A 15,286-nucleotide genomic window follows, 5' to 3' on the forward strand; every position below is an offset into this window, starting at 1 on the left:
AGCCATCCACTGCTTCGTAGCACTCCCATGGTGCAAAAACATGATCCAAAAGCATGGATCCTCATGGATCTTCTTGATTTTTATGTGGGGCCACCCAAAATGAAACATACAATACCAGATCATGTCCATATCCACAAATAGCACCAAAAAATCCAGCTAGTTACCGCTTTGTGGCAATAGACATGATCTGGGATTGTATTATGTATTTTGTGTTGCCCCATGATTTTGAATCATGTTTTGTGCCGTGGCTGTGCCACAAAGCAGTGGATGGCTGAATTTTTTGCTGCCATTTGTGGCAATGGACATGGTCTTGGACTGTATGGTGGATTTTGGTTGGACCCATGTAAAAATCAAGGGGATGCATCAGGATTCATGTTTTTGAAACAAGTTTTTGCTCCATGGTGGTTCCACGAAGCAGTGGATCGCTGGTTTTTTTCATGCCATTTGAGGCAATGGACATGATTTGGGATTTTATGGTGGATTTTGTGTGTCCTCATGTAAAAATCAAGAGGATCCATGAGGATCCGTACTTTTTATGCATGTTTTTGCGCCCTGGCAGTGCCATGAAGCAGTGAATGGCTGGTTTTTTTCATGCCATTTGTGGCAATGGACATGATTTGGGATCATGTGGTGGATTTTGGGTGGCCCCATGTAAAAATCACAAGGATCCATGAGGATCCGTGCTTTTTGAGCTTTTTGTGTGCCGTGGCAGCACCACGGTTTCGTGAATGCGTGATTGTTTTGTTGTGATTTGTTTTGTTGTTCTCTGTAGCCTGGGACATGATCTAAAATATGACACCCTTTGTTTTGTTTCAATGTAAAAATCATATGAATTCATGAGGATCCGTGTCTCAGATTCATGTTTTTTCACTGTGGCAGCGCCAAATATTTTTGGATCTGTGTATTTTATATTTCAGTCTGTGGACCTGGCTGTGATATGTGATTTGTGTAAACCATAGGATCCATGTGGATCCTGGTTTTACTTTCTTCCCCCATGGTATTGTTGTTGTTTCCGGGAGCTGTCACATACACTGAATCTGTCCTGGATAAAATATGAGGATATAATGGATCAAAATGCAATTTCACCCAACATAAGTTTTTTTTTAAAGAAATCACTGAGTCAGTATAGTTAGGGCGAGTTACTGTAGAAAGAGTAGCTTGGGAAATGTTTAGATTTTTAAAAAACACTTTGAAAATGTTAAAAAGCGTCAGGGGAGCTGATCGCGGATCTCTCACATAGAAACAAAACGCCTTTGCCTATCTAAGGCTCCTGGTATACAAAGCAAGTTTAAGCATACTAGTTTATGTTAGACGATCTGGAGCATGGCTCGGTTCGCCCCACATCTTTTTCATGGTCTCCTCATCCTCGAGGCAGGACCTCAGCTTCTTTCCACCGAAAAGAAATGCCTGCGCTCCAGGGGCCAGCAACCCATTCTCCAGTGCGCGGTTCTAGGACCCGCACTGCAGGAATAACTGAACCCCACTCACACAGGTTCTTTTGAAAGACTGCACAGACAATAACTTCGTGTGTACGCAGGACCTTGCGGCTCCCTTCGGCGCCACGTTTCTGCGGAGAGCCCGAAAAGCAGGCAAAGGCCACTCGTACGAGAAAGCCAAACACGTAACACCGTGTGGCCTCCCCACGGGCAGACGTTGCTGTTCTTTCAAGCTCAGGCGTTGTTGTTAAAGGAGCAGGATTTTGTTTGTTGTTGTTTTTTTTAACCATGCCTGGCGAATGCAAACATATAGCAGAGGCTGAGCTTCTGTTTTCAGAGACGGGGAGAACACTTCAAGAGAGTTTCCTCTCGTCTCTATGGTTGGCCTGCCCGGGAAGGAGGTGAAGGGATTGGTTTAGCTTCCGGGTTCAGGAGATCGGCGTCTGCATCGCAGCAAGTTCAGTGTTAAAGTCTTTGCTGCAGATAAAGTGGTGCGTTTACAGGCACTCACGGGGTGAGTGTCTTCCCGGTATTCTTGCATGAAAGATCACTCAGCACACTTTAGGCACGTGCTTATGTTTTTGTAATCTGAATAGCTAAAGTGATTTTTTTCCTCTGTGCTCTTCAGTGTGTGCTAATGAGCGAAATAAGAATTTTAGTTGACATTAGTGATGGTGAGTAGCGGAGATAGTGATAAGTCCTGATTGGTTTAATGAAAAGAGTTACCTGATAGTGAAGTCCAAAACCAAGTAACGTTCTAGTTTATGTAACCTTAGAAAACCAGTGTTTTCAAAAGGATGTAATTCTAATTGGAATGAGGATTTCTCTGCCTGTAAAATAATAACTTTCCAAACTATTATAGGGCCATTCACTTCAATGTGAATTCAGTTTTTGTATATGTATGTTGCTGCTTAATTTCTCATATGTTGTTTTTCTCTTTATCCATCTTCATACTGAAAACTCTTGTACTAAACAGAGTGCTTTAATATTTACTTTAACAATTCCTACCCTACTTTCTCTGCCAAAAGTGCTTGAGGCAATGTACAGGGAAATAAAAAGTGATCAATTTTAAAAAGCATAATTTTGTTAAATTAGATGACGTTTTCTTTCAAATATTAGCATTAATACTCAATTTCTTAACAGCCTTAGAATGATAGCCAGCGTTGTGTAGTGGTTAGAGTATTGGACTTGGATCTAGGAGATGCAGGTTCAGAGTCTCAAGGTCATTCACTGGGTGACCTTGGAGTAGTCACATTACACCACAGAGGTAAGATAAAATGGACAACCATGTAAGCGGCTTTGTGTCCCCAGTGAAGAGAAAGGTGGGGTACGAATGAAGTAAATAAATAAATAGCAGCAATGAATTCAATTTAGAATAAACAGCAAGAAGATGATTAAAAACTAATTAGGGATGCAGTCTTGATTGCTTTTTGTATTGCGGTATTTTTTTTAAATATGTCCTTCTCTTTGAACAGCAGTCTGAACTGAAGAATACTGAGTGACAAATTCATTTTTTAAAAAATACAACAATGATGAGTTAGCCAATGAATCACATGGCTTTTGAAGGTGTGTGAGTGAAGATGGTCCAGTTAACAAAAGCAAGGAAATTTCAAATTCTTAACTGCCTGCTGCGGAAGAGTGTTGTGACCAGGAGTACCCCATGCAAATATGCTTCATTTTCAGAAGTTCTGCAATTACAGGAGAAACAGTACACTGAAATTACCTTCCCTCTCCAAGATCTGGCAAAATATCTGACCCCTAATGTGGACACTTCGTGTTTTCAGATTTTCAGTCCTAGCCATGATGACATCAAGATAGCCGAGGCATTTTTCATTCCATCACGCCGACATGTCATTGATTATTTCATTTCTGCTGTTCGTATAGATCATGCCCCACAGTTGTCACAGCCTGAGGTGAGGACAAGAAAAAGGTGGTAAGACAAACCTGTAATCTTAAACATACTTATGAAAGGTAGCACCGCTAAAGCACATCATGGTGAGTGTTAAATCCCATTAGTTTAAAAACTAGTTTATAAGTCTGCAGTCGAGAACTATTTATCAAATATTAAGTTTCATTGAACTCTTCAAACTTACTTACAAGTAAACATATTTATATTTGGGCTGCAACATGAATTAATTAAATAAATAAATGCCATGTTGTCCAGTTTTCATAATTGATTCCACAGTAATATTTTGATTTTCTACTTCCAGAACTCTAGAGCCTTCTCCAAAATTACCACTCTGGAAATTCATTTTCTAGAAGGAACAGAGAATTTTTATATATATATATATATATATATATATATATATATATATATATATATATATATATATATATATATATATATATATATATATAAATGGGGGAATAGTATATATATAATATAAGTGGTGGGAAAGTTATAAAAATATGTCCCTCCCCTGTTGTGTGTATATAGACACACACAACAGGGGTGGGACATGTTTTTATAAATTTCCTTCCATTTGCATAACACAAGAAATCATGGCTTCCTAGGAAATTGAGGATAGCACATTCAGGACAGACAAAAGAAATTTACTTCACGCAGCATATCACTAATGTCGAGAATTCACTGCCACCATGTAGTGATGGCTGCTTGCTTTCATGGTATTAAAAGGAGTTTTGACATAATCATGTATAGAGAAGTCACATGAATTCATGAAGCTGTCTTATACTAATTTCCCACTGTGGTTGGAAGCAGTTCTCCAGGGTTTAAGAGAGGTCTTCCACATCATGTGTTTTAAACTGGAGATGCTGGGAATTGAACCTGGAGCCTTATGCACGCACATCTGATGCTCTACCACTGAGCCATGACTCCACTTCTAATCCATGGCTTTTAGCCATGATGGATAGAATCAACCTCCCTGTTTTTCTGAAATGAGGGCTATCTTGCTGCTATAAATTGTATCATAAAGTTGTCAGGTTGACAACATCAGGGATTTTCAGTTAATGGTTCTTTGCTCTATTACATGCTTGCCATTGAGTGAGAAAGATAAACATGCAATAATGCAACCTCTTTCCCCAGGTTTGCTTTTTAGGAAGAAGCAATGTTGGAAAATCCTCCTTAATAAAAGCCTTGTTTTCATTGGCCCCTGACATTGAAGTCAGAGTGTCAAAACATCCAGTAAGTAGCGTTTGAGATTTATTACTCTGGAAGTCTGTATTACTTGAACGTAACTGAAAACAAGATGTTTTGTTACATGTCATGTGCTGTTAAGTCAAAATGTATTTTAATGGATGGAAAGAATCTAGTTTGATGGAGAATGCTGGAAATTATTTGTAAACGCAGTACATCCAATGGAAACTCCCAAGTGTCAGTTCACAAATGCTTGATCCTTTGACTATAGCATCAAGTAGTAATTTGTTTGTGTGAGAGAGCCACCACAGGTCAAACAGCTTGCATATCAAACTGCCCTTCTGGCTCCTGCTACCTTTGGATTAATATACAGAGTAACACTTCAGTTCGTAGGAGCTAGTACGGCCATGATTTTGGCTCTCCATAGACATAATGTGATAAAACCTTACATCTGAATCCTTAAATCATTGTAAAGCAATAGCCACAAAGCAGAATGTGAAACCATGATTTGAAGTAGGTTTTGGATTCTGTTTAAAGCTAATTACGATGTAATGTTAAATCCAATTAGCACTGAAAAGAGAAGGAAGATGGGAATTTGTGCATGAGTGCAATTGTGCGTGTTATTGAATTGTTTTTATATTATTTTAAATGTTTTACATTTAAATTGTTTAAAATGTTTAAAATGTTTTGATTTTTTAATGGTCACCACCTCAGGGACCCTGTTTGGGTGCAAAAGTGGCATACAGATGTTTTCAATAAATAAATACAATAAATTTGAGCAGAAGAGCAGCACGGGAGCCTGAGGCGCACTCTTGATCTCTTAAGTATGCTTAACAGATCAAGAAACATTGTTTTTAGATGTTTTGTCTACACCACTTCTTAATAAACATTATAAACAGAGATTCAAACCTGATCCATCTGGCATTTTTACTTGAGGAACATTAGATAAATGGTAAGTGTGTGTCTTAAAACACACAGAGTATTTTTATAGATGGCCGTTGTAGTAAGCTCACAGTCTCAAAATACTTTGCTGTTTTAATTACTAATTTGAATAAGACAAACACCTGTCCATCTTTCTCTAGGGTTACACAAAGAAAATGAATTTCTTCAAAGTGGGAAAATTATTTACAATGGTGGATATGCCAGGTTATGGTTACAGGGCACCAGAAGATTTTGCAGAGATGGTGGAGCCTTATTTAAACCAGCGCCCTAAGTAAGATAACTATCTAAAAGTAGCACTACAATTGCAGTTTCACTTGAATCTTGTCCTTATGATTGTATTGGGTAGGCTCAGCAAAACAGCATTTTCCATCCTATTTTAGAAAAAGTAGTAAAACGTGATTTTCAGTAGTGAGAGACACTAGTTCACATGGAATTGAATTCAGAGACAGCACCAAAATAGTGTAGTGGTTCAGTCTGCAAGACCCAGGTTCAGATCTCGACTCTGCCCTGAAAGCTTGCTGCGTGACCATGGGCCTATCACATATCCTCAACCTAACCTACCTCACAAGGTTGCTGCAAGGACAAAATAGAGGAGAGGAGAATGATGTAAACCACTTTGGATCTCTATTGGGGAGAAAAGTGGGATATAAATGAAGTGAATAAATACACGTAAATATTATTTTTCAGATAAATTTGGCTCATTCCTTAAAAGAGGAATTGGAGGTAATACAAATGACCAAGTCCTGGTGTGAGTTCACTCACTAAAGGCAGTTCAGTCATCTGTATTATGTTGCCAAGTCCTAAGGTAGATTTTACTACATGGCTGGTAAAGAGGTGAGGTATCATTGTATGGGCTCCACTAAATCAAGAAGGGGAATTTCTCTTGCCAGTTAACTCAGCTGTGATTGTATCACAAAAATAAAAAACTTTGTGAGCTTTGTTTTATTGTTCTTAGCTTGAAACGGACATTCTTATTAGTGGATGGTCTAATAGGACTTCAGGAAGCAGATCACATTGCTGTAGAAATGTTGGAAGAATTTGGGAATCCTTATGTTGTAAGTTATGCTTTATTTCACGTAATGTGAAAATGCAGTATGTTGAACTGGTGAGTCTCAAATCATACAGCAAAAATTAGGACGTATCAATACATTCTGTACAGTGTTTTGTCTGATTATTTTGAACTGAGATTTGAACATTTTTGTGTATTATTTTGGCTAGTTCACTAACAGTAACTTCCGCAGTTGGATTGTGTTGATTCTAGTTAAGATCCTTGGTGTGTGTGCATGTTGAGCTTTCACTTAAACATCTTATTTTAAATCTCATGTCTGCAGAGGTGAATTTGGAAATGTGATAAGATATAACTAGATGCCCCCCACCCAAGTTCTAGACAAGTTGCCAATCCTGGCATAGGCCCTCTTGTGAAAATATCACATTCTGATCTAAATCTTAAATTGGAAGAAGATAGTAGTGACTGACAGGAAACGGAGATCTCTATGTCCAAAACTAATTTACTTTCAATACTGCATCTAGTGTATGTTACCTTTTGGAATATATAGAGTTAAATGGGAATAATTCAGTTAAGTTCTTCAGCTTCTTTTTTAATAATGTTCCAGCTCAGGTATCATCATGCTGTTGTTACTTCTTTGTCTTCTTTTGAGAGAGAGATAGTGAATGAAATAATAAATATAATCTTCTACAAAAATCTGAAACCTGGAGTTAGGAAAAGCTGAGAGACAGTAGAGGAGAAGTGTTAAATACAACAGTTGTGTTGGATTATGAATGTAATTTGAACTCTAAAACTGAAGTGTTAAAGACTTGTAAAAAAATTAATCAAAACTTTTTTCCCAGCTGGTATTAACAAAAATTGATAAAGCACCAAAAAGTGTGATGGCAAAAAATGTGTTACAAATCCAAGACTTCATAGAGAAGAATACGCAAGGGTGCTTTCCTCAAATCTTTCCAGTCAGGTAAAACATACATTGTAATGATTTGAAGTTAAGTGTGTGTGTTTCTTTAAATGCTTGGTATGTTATATAAGAAGGGAGTGAAAGAGAGGGGTGAGTGAGTAAAGTGATTGGTTGATGACTGAAAGTATGGGCAGAGCTAAGAAGTGTGTGTGGAGAGAGGCAGTTAGCTGTGTGAGTCTGAAGTTAACAGACAAGCGGTCAGAAGTTAACAGAGTGTCTTCCAATTAGAATCCAAAATAGTGCTGTGAAAGGCATTGGGATTCTAGGAGGAAAATAGAATACTCATAGAGGGCATATGGAGGACTAGAGAGAGTCAGATCTTGATATTGCCAGAGTATTATGGGAGAGTGAGATGAATAAGCTGACAGAAATCTGAGTGAAAGGAGAGAGAAGTGATTGTGACACCTAAGTCAGAAAAATAACATACCCAGTTTTATTTCTGAAGAATAATTATCCAACAACCTGAAACCAATATGCTTCATGTAGTAGTAAAGGTTTATTTTGTTTTTTGTTCACCCCAAAATGATACGTGATTTCTATATACCAGTCTCATCCTCAGGGTCACAAAGGAGCCTTAACTCTTGGGCACAATGTTCAGGGAAAAATTAATTAACCACATTGGAACTGAATTCCTGGTGGCAGCGTTATCTACCCAGAGGGTGAAATAACAAGAGGGTTACACAATAAAAAGGGAGTCGTAACATACATAAATGATTCTTATTCTAGCAGAGGTAGCAGTTGCATATGGATTAACTGAATGGAATAATTTTGTTCTCTTGATGCTCACAGAAAAATTTCTGTTTGTTTCCACAGTTCTTTGTATTATTCTGGAATCCATGTGCTGAGATGCTTTATAGCTCATGTTGTTGGAAATCTTCACTTATCTTCAAAACAGTCATCCTAATCCATCTCTTTGTTGTGTATGGCTTTTTCCACTGAAAGGGATGCAAGACTCTGCCTGCTTCTCTTTTTAAAAGCTGTGTAAAGTTTTGTAAAATAAATGCAGTTAATAATAATAACATTTGATTTATACACTGCCCTTCAGGACAACTTAATGCCCACTCAGAGAGGTTTACAAACTATGCCATTATTATCCCCCACGGTGCAAACACGTTTCAAAAGCATGGATCCTCTTGATTTTTACATGGGGTCACCCAAAGTCCATCATACAATCCCAGACCATGTCTGTTGCTACAAATGGGACCAAAAAATTCAGCCATCCACTACTTCGTGGAACCGCCACGGCGCAAAAATACGGTTCAAAAACACGGATCTGAATGGATCCTCTAGATTTTTACATGGGGCCACCCAAAATCCACCATACAATCCCAGATCATGTCCATTGCCACAAAAGGTGGCCCGGGGGGGGGGGGGCGGGGAATCAGCCATCCACTGCTTTGTGGCACTCCCATGGTGCAAAAACATGATCCAAAAGCATGGATCCTCATGGATCTTCTTGATAGAATGTGACATCAAAGCTTCAGCTCTGAACAGAGGAACAAAAGAATGTAAAGCTTAACAGTAAGATTTGTCCATAACTGTGGAATAGTACAGCTCAGTGTAATCAAGCTCTAAATGCATCATACAGCATTCCAAATTCCTCTATAGACGAGCTGCAAGTATGGCACATTCTGGGCCTCTTTGCTCTTCTGCTATCAACAAAGGTGAAGAAGAAAATGAAAGTGACAAGAATAAAAGCATCTGTTTACTAACATTGGGACTGTAATTTTCTATTTGCAAGCATGATTTATTAATGACTCTAACAGAAATAGTTAAGGTAGGACTATGAGGAAACATCTCTGTGAGATACTAAAGAATCATAGTAGCAAGGGGTTGATAATATTTGGCTCATTTAGTTCCGTTATTCATATTAGCCAAGGGATTCCATCAGAAGCTCTAGAAGATGCATTTCAGGGGAAGTGTACCTATTCGAGGGGCTTTTGTGGTCCATTCTGCTCCAGTGTAATTAGTTGTTTTTATTTAATAAATAAAACCATACACTCTAAACAGTGGGGTGAAAGTTCTTACGGTGTATGGTTTTGTTTTACTCTCTGAATAGGAGGTAGAGTCAAGACCATCTTTTTTTGGGAGCTGTTTTCTAGTGGTGCCAGAAAGGGATACTATGCTTTGCAGTTTATTCAGAAAGTGTATGTACTGCAGCTGTTCCAAACACCTGCTTGAGGTGTCTTAACAAAGTAAAAATAGTAGAAATGAGCAAGAGTCCAATAGTACCTATAAGACTAGCAAAATTTGTGGTAGAGTATGAGCTTCTTCAGATACAGCTAGAATGTGAGTCCATCAAATTCTATTGTTTTTGTAAAAACACAAATTGTCGAAACACAATAAAATTATTTAAAACTATGTAATTGCTGTTTGTATATAAACACGAAGACTGAATAACAGACGATGCTACCCTTCAAGCAGAATCGTTTCTCATCAACAGCAGTGCCTTGTAGCTTCCTAAAGGCTGCGACTTGTTAGCCCTCAAAACGGTGAGCTGTATCTTTAGGCAGCCAGAAGGGCCAATGGTTGAAGGTTGAGAAGCTGAGGATGCTCCTGTCAGTTCGTGTACACGGGTCCGTATTCTGAAGGGAAAGTAAAACTAGCATTTGAGTCCAGTGGCACCTTAAAAACCAACAAGATTTTCAGGTAGGGTTGCCAGCTTCAAATTGGGAAATTCCTGGAGATCTGGGGCGTGAAACCTGGAGAAAGTGGGGTTTGGGAAGCAAAAGGACCTTGGCATGGCATAATTCCATAAGAGTCCACCGCAGAAGTAGCCATTTTCTCCAGGTGAACTGATCTCTGTGGCCTGGAGACCAGTTGTAATTCCGGGAGATCTCCAGCCACTACCTGGAGGATAGTAACCCTATTTTCAGGGTATAAATCAAAACTCCCTTCTTCAGATAGAGAAGGGGAAAGTGTTTGTAGCTCTCGCTCACGTTCTGAATAGGCTTTGGTATCTCCAAAAAAGAGAGGGAAATCCTTTAGTAGCTCTGTTGCGGAGAGAAGCGACTGACATAGCTCTGCGGGTCTTCTTGGAAGGAGCGCAGGGAAAAAAGGACGTTTTGTTTATGCGTTGCCTTCGGGGGTTCGAAAAGAAGAAGCTTGGTATGGGGCAAGGGCCTTATAACTTCAATTGATTTTAGGGAGCATGCGCAAGATAAACTGCGCAATCTCAGTAGAACCCAGTAGAACTCCATTAATAGGGGCGTGTGAGGGGAAGGAGGCGGGCTGCTCTTCAGTAACTGCAAGCCTGGTGGGGTGGGGGAGCCCGAAGTGAGCCATCTGCGCCTCGTTCGGTCATGGCGGATGAAGAGGAAGACGCGCCTGTAAGTGAGGTGTAGATTGGAAAGGCTTGGGCTACTGTGAACGACCATGTTCAGGATTCGGCAGCCGGTTTGGAGGGCCTTAAAACTGACCGGCTTTGGGAGAGAAACGTAGCGTCGTTCTCCCTTGGGGTTCTGCAGGGGAAGATGGTGAACAAGGTTAATGTGATTACAGTACAATACAGTTGTTAGGTGGAGAAAGAGTGGTTGGTCCCAGAGCTCTTAGGCAGCTTCATGGTATAAAGTTCAAAGATGGGTCTCCCAGCTCTGCCTACTCAGATGCTCAAATCACTACAGCATGTCTGTCTCTTCTCCTCCTCCCTTCCCCCTTTAAGTGATGCTCTGCTCAGCTATTCTCAACCTTATGGCCATTCTGCAGCATCCCACTGCCTTTTAAGGGTGTTCCTACCCCATGTTAAGTTGCAAAGCCTTTCTACATTCTGAGGGAGTTTCTTGGTGTTATCTTAAGTAGAGTTACACCCATTCTGCCAGGCTTATGGTGGTTAAGGCAGACTAATTGCCCAAGCGGCCCCTCCCAGCAGGGGGGAGATATGCCCAAACCTATATCTGTTAAATCCTAGCCATCCTGCCCTATGTACCTTGAGGATGTTTTGAGATGTGGGGTGTGATATGAATGCCTTAGATGTTTTAGTATTTTAGTGCAGTTTTATATGATTACTACCAATGTTTTATCATATGTTTTTATTATAAGTATTTGTATGTTGTGAATCTGCTCTCAGCCTGCTTGCAGGGAGAGTGGAATATAAATTAAATAAATTTAAGCCCATCTCAAAAGACATAGATGTCACTCTTGTCTTTTGCATAGCAAACACCACTTTGTACAGCTTTCATGATTTGCCATCAGATTTACTGTTTGATATAGCGATGGCAGTTTTGTCTTAGTATCATGACTTGGTACCTTGTGTCTGATGCTTTACACAAAAACAACACAAAACAGGTTTCTGTTCTGAGGATACCATGAGCCAAAATATGGCAGAAGGGACTTGTCATTTGTGTACCGATTTGGTTGGGTGGAGGAGAACCTATACCTTGTACAGCTGTCATTGTGGAGTTTGTCCCTGGTATTCACAGCCATTTTTGTAGTTGAACCCTGCATCAGATTAAGACCAGTTGGAGAAGGAAGACTTTCAGCAGGAATACCTTGAGTGCTGAGAATATCAGGGTGGGAAGTCCTGGATGTTAGTGGAGGAAATAAATGTGAGATTCATTGTGAGGACGAAGAGACTCCCCACACCCAATACTGGAGGGTGGAAAATTCAACAATGATCAATATTTGATAGTTTGCCGGTTCTGTAGTACTGCTTTTATTAACAATGGCACAGTAATCTAGCCTCAGTCTTTACTTTGTGTTCATCCTTGTTCTGGATTTTATTTCTGTTTAGTTTGAAGAAGATACTGAGGAGGCTGGTGGAGGCTCAGATGGTGCACAGGGTAAAAGGAAACGGCTGTTCTCCAAAGAATGTAAGTTTCTGCTATGTGGCTTATACTGTTTTCTCCTTTGTAAGGAATCTCTCTTCTTCTTTTGAATATTGGAGTTACTAAGACATCTCATGGTGTCTCTTCTGGCATCACTATCTAACATTTCTGTGTTAACACATAAACCAATGTAGAAAACTGCTAATGCAGTGGGCAGTTTTAAGTGCTGACTGAATCATACATGCCTGTGTATTGTTCAGTATCTCATTGTTTTATTTGTAACTTGATGTCATTTACACATTCTTTGAAAAATATCATTTGTAGTTATGCTAGTAGTGTGAAAACAAAGTGTGAAGTATTTTATCTGTAATAGTTGTTTTTATGCAATTAACATTTTGGACACTGAGTGAATTGGCATTTTATTCTGGGATGTTATCCTGGCAGGTAGGATTTAAAATAGTCCATACATTTGTGTTCCTTGGTGCCATTTCCAGTCCTTCTTTACTACGCACAGCATACTGAGATGCATGCTTTGCCAGGAGATGGGGGAGCAAGGGCCTGTGTGCTCAGTTCCTCTTTGTTATATTCTCAAAAGCCGTATTGATTTTCTCTTAGCAGGATTTGGTCCCTGAAGTGCTTAATAATTCAGACTTTACAGTTTCTACTAATTTGCCTGTCACAAATGATAGGCTAACTAGACTAATTCCCTGGATCCTCCTGGATCCATTTTTAAAAACTGGTGTGTCATTTGCCACCTTCCACTATTCGAACTCAGAGGCAAATTTCAGCAACAAGTTAAATGTACTGGTTAGTTTCACATTTGAGTTCCTTAAGAACCTCAGATGTATGCTGTCTGCATATGGAGCTTACTAGTTTTCAGTTTACCTAGCAGTCATAAAATTTCATGTCATGACCTGATTCTCCATACACTGATCCCCAAAACAGCAGCTCTGGTGTGGGTGTCTCCCATTTTCCACAGTGAAAACAAAGAATTCATTCAGCTTCTTTGCCGGCTCTTTGTTTTTCTTAGTAAACCTTTATTAAAAATGGAACTTGAAAACATATATATGATCATCAGTTGACTATGTTTCATCTTAAGGGCTATACAAAAATCCACTATGTTCTTCATGTATTTATATTAGGGCTACTTGAATTCAGCTTGCTTGAAGAATTTGGGGGAATGTGGTAATTTATGTAGACTTAATGAAATAGTCAATTAATATAGTATGCCTGCATTCCACATCACACCAAAGGTTTTTTATTTCCAGTGAGGTGCATGATGTATGGCTTTGGAGATGACCAGAATCCCTATACTGAGTCTGTGGATATTCTTGAAGATTTGGTCATTGAATTCATCACAGAAATGGTAGGCCTTACTAGTATGCTTGGACATGTACACAGAAGTGGGTTAGCCAAAAGTAATGACACATGAGTTCTCTCTTCCTGTGCTGTAGTTTGTTTCTGTCATTTGCCATGTCAAATTGTTTTGTTTCAATGTTTCAGCGCTGTATTACATTTCTGTTTGTGTTCAAATTGTTCTGTAATCTATACCCCACTGTATTAATGATCAAGTTGAATTACACTGTGTAATCTGCCTTGAGTCTCAATGAGTAAGATTATAAACAAAGTATTTTAAAAAATGCACCATAGTACAAGTGACTGCAGTGTAGTATGGAAGTTGTACTGGACAAGTGTCCCTTACTTTCTATCAACTACTCTATAAGGCAAGAGAAAGCATAGGGATTTTTCTTTATTATGTAAATCATTTTTTCCCCCTAATAGACTCACAAAGCAATGTCAATTGGACGGCAAGGGCGAGTACAGGTTGAAGATATTGTCTTCTTGATCCGTAAAGACCCACGGAAGTTTGCTCGTGTGAAAGACTTGTTGACCATGAATGAAGAACTGAAACGGGCCAGAAAAGCATTTGATGAAGCAAATTATGGATCATGAGGCTTTTTGTGTGGCAGATCTGTAGTGTGTGCAGGAGGACTACAAATTCTATGAAGTTTTGGGCTGTACTTTTTTCTTAAAGCAAGGAAATATATCAATCCTGTTGGACTTCACTTGCTTCGTATGAACTTCAAGCCTAGATATATTTGTCCTAGTTAGCTACATATTACCAACCAAAACAAGATTCTCACATAATGACAACATTGCTTTGGAAAATCAGCATGGGCAATTCTCAGTTTCATACAGTATTGTTCTTCCTATCAGGCACCTTGGAGATTGGGGTTGTTTATTGGTGAACTTACGTCTGAGCCTGAAATTCTGCCCCTGTTCATCACTGGGTTCATTAGATGTTTTCTCTGAAAACCTGTTATGACAGATTTCATAGCAAAATTATTTTTATGGCTTGAAAGCGCAGTTGTTTTCAGTATTGTGTTGAGTTTCTGAACTACAGATAATGGATGTATTTATCCTTTTAACAGTTTTAGTACAAAAAGAGAATAAATCACTGATGCTTGAGATAGCAAGTGTTCTCCCACTCTTGATGATGGCCAGTCATTCTGCTCTTGCCAGATACACCTTAAAAGGAAATTCTATGATGACTCTTTTCTCTGTGAAAGATGAGATTAAACTGAGTATCTTTTAAGGTGTATTTTGTGGGGGGGTGGGGTTGCAGGAAAAAATTCAAATATCAATAAAACCTAGTTCATAGTCTGTATCACTCTTCCTGTGTTGTCTGTGAATGCATCTAGCACCTGCCATGTGCTTCAGAGAACTGGGCAGAACTTGTGACCAGCTGCCTTCATGCGTATCTAGGGGCTTTTTACCTGGATCCCCCCTATTGGAAAAGAATCCAAGCTCAAGTAAGCAGGCCTTGCCGGTCAGTTCCATCAACCGCAAGAGCTGCTCTGGAAATACAAATGCTCAAATACAAACCAGCTATCCTGAGTAAACAATATATACCCAAAATATCAAACGTTTAATAATCAATATAAAATTCAAATGTGCTTCAGTGCATGTCAGTTCCATAGCAGCAGGAAGGTGGTGGAAATACGGGGCAGGCAAGGGCAACTGTACCCCAATCAGTTGGGCAGTGGCGGGAAAGTGACTTACTTTGAGCACAGCTCAAGGAAA

The 15,286-nt window shown here is 39.3% G+C and overlaps 2 protein-coding genes across 4 annotated transcripts; both read left to right on the plus strand.

The window, feature by feature from the left end:
• The first annotated feature begins 1,873 nt into the window (after positions 1-1,873).
• On the plus strand, positions 1,874-9,800 carry GTPBP8 (GTP binding protein 8 (putative)). 3 transcript variants are annotated; one of them, XM_054974823.1, is made up of 7 exons: positions 1,874-1,950; positions 2,912-3,349; positions 4,480-4,578; positions 5,613-5,743; positions 6,428-6,527; positions 7,321-7,439; positions 8,253-9,800. In XM_054974823.1, exons 2-7 carry the CDS (start codon positions 3,017-3,019, stop codon positions 8,341-8,343), a joined length of 873 nt encoding a protein of 290 aa, XP_054830798.1. In that variant the 5' UTR covers positions 1,874-1,950; positions 2,912-3,016; the 3' UTR covers positions 8,344-9,800. The 3 variants fall into 3 exon arrangements, with proteins under 3 accessions (XP_054830798.1, XP_054830799.1, XP_054830800.1); XM_054974824.1 differs by having other exon boundaries at positions 2,915-3,349; XM_054974825.1 differs by having other exon boundaries at positions 1,892-1,927.
• Positions 9,801-10,652: 852 nt separating this feature from the next.
• On the plus strand, positions 10,653-14,868 carry TAF13 (TATA-box binding protein associated factor 13). Its single transcript, XM_054973676.1, has 4 exons — positions 10,653-10,768; positions 12,169-12,247; positions 13,471-13,568; positions 13,985-14,868. Exons 1-4 carry the CDS (start codon positions 10,742-10,744, stop codon positions 14,153-14,155), a joined length of 375 nt encoding a protein of 124 aa, XP_054829651.1. The 5' UTR covers positions 10,653-10,741; the 3' UTR covers positions 14,156-14,868.
• The last annotated feature ends 418 nt before the right edge of the window (positions 14,869-15,286 follow it).

Source organism: Eublepharis macularius, chromosome 3, assembly GCF_028583425.1.
Source record: "Eublepharis macularius isolate TG4126 chromosome 3, MPM_Emac_v1.0, whole genome shotgun sequence".
NCBI classification, from domain to species: domain Eukaryota; kingdom Metazoa; phylum Chordata; class Lepidosauria; order Squamata; family Eublepharidae; genus Eublepharis; species Eublepharis macularius.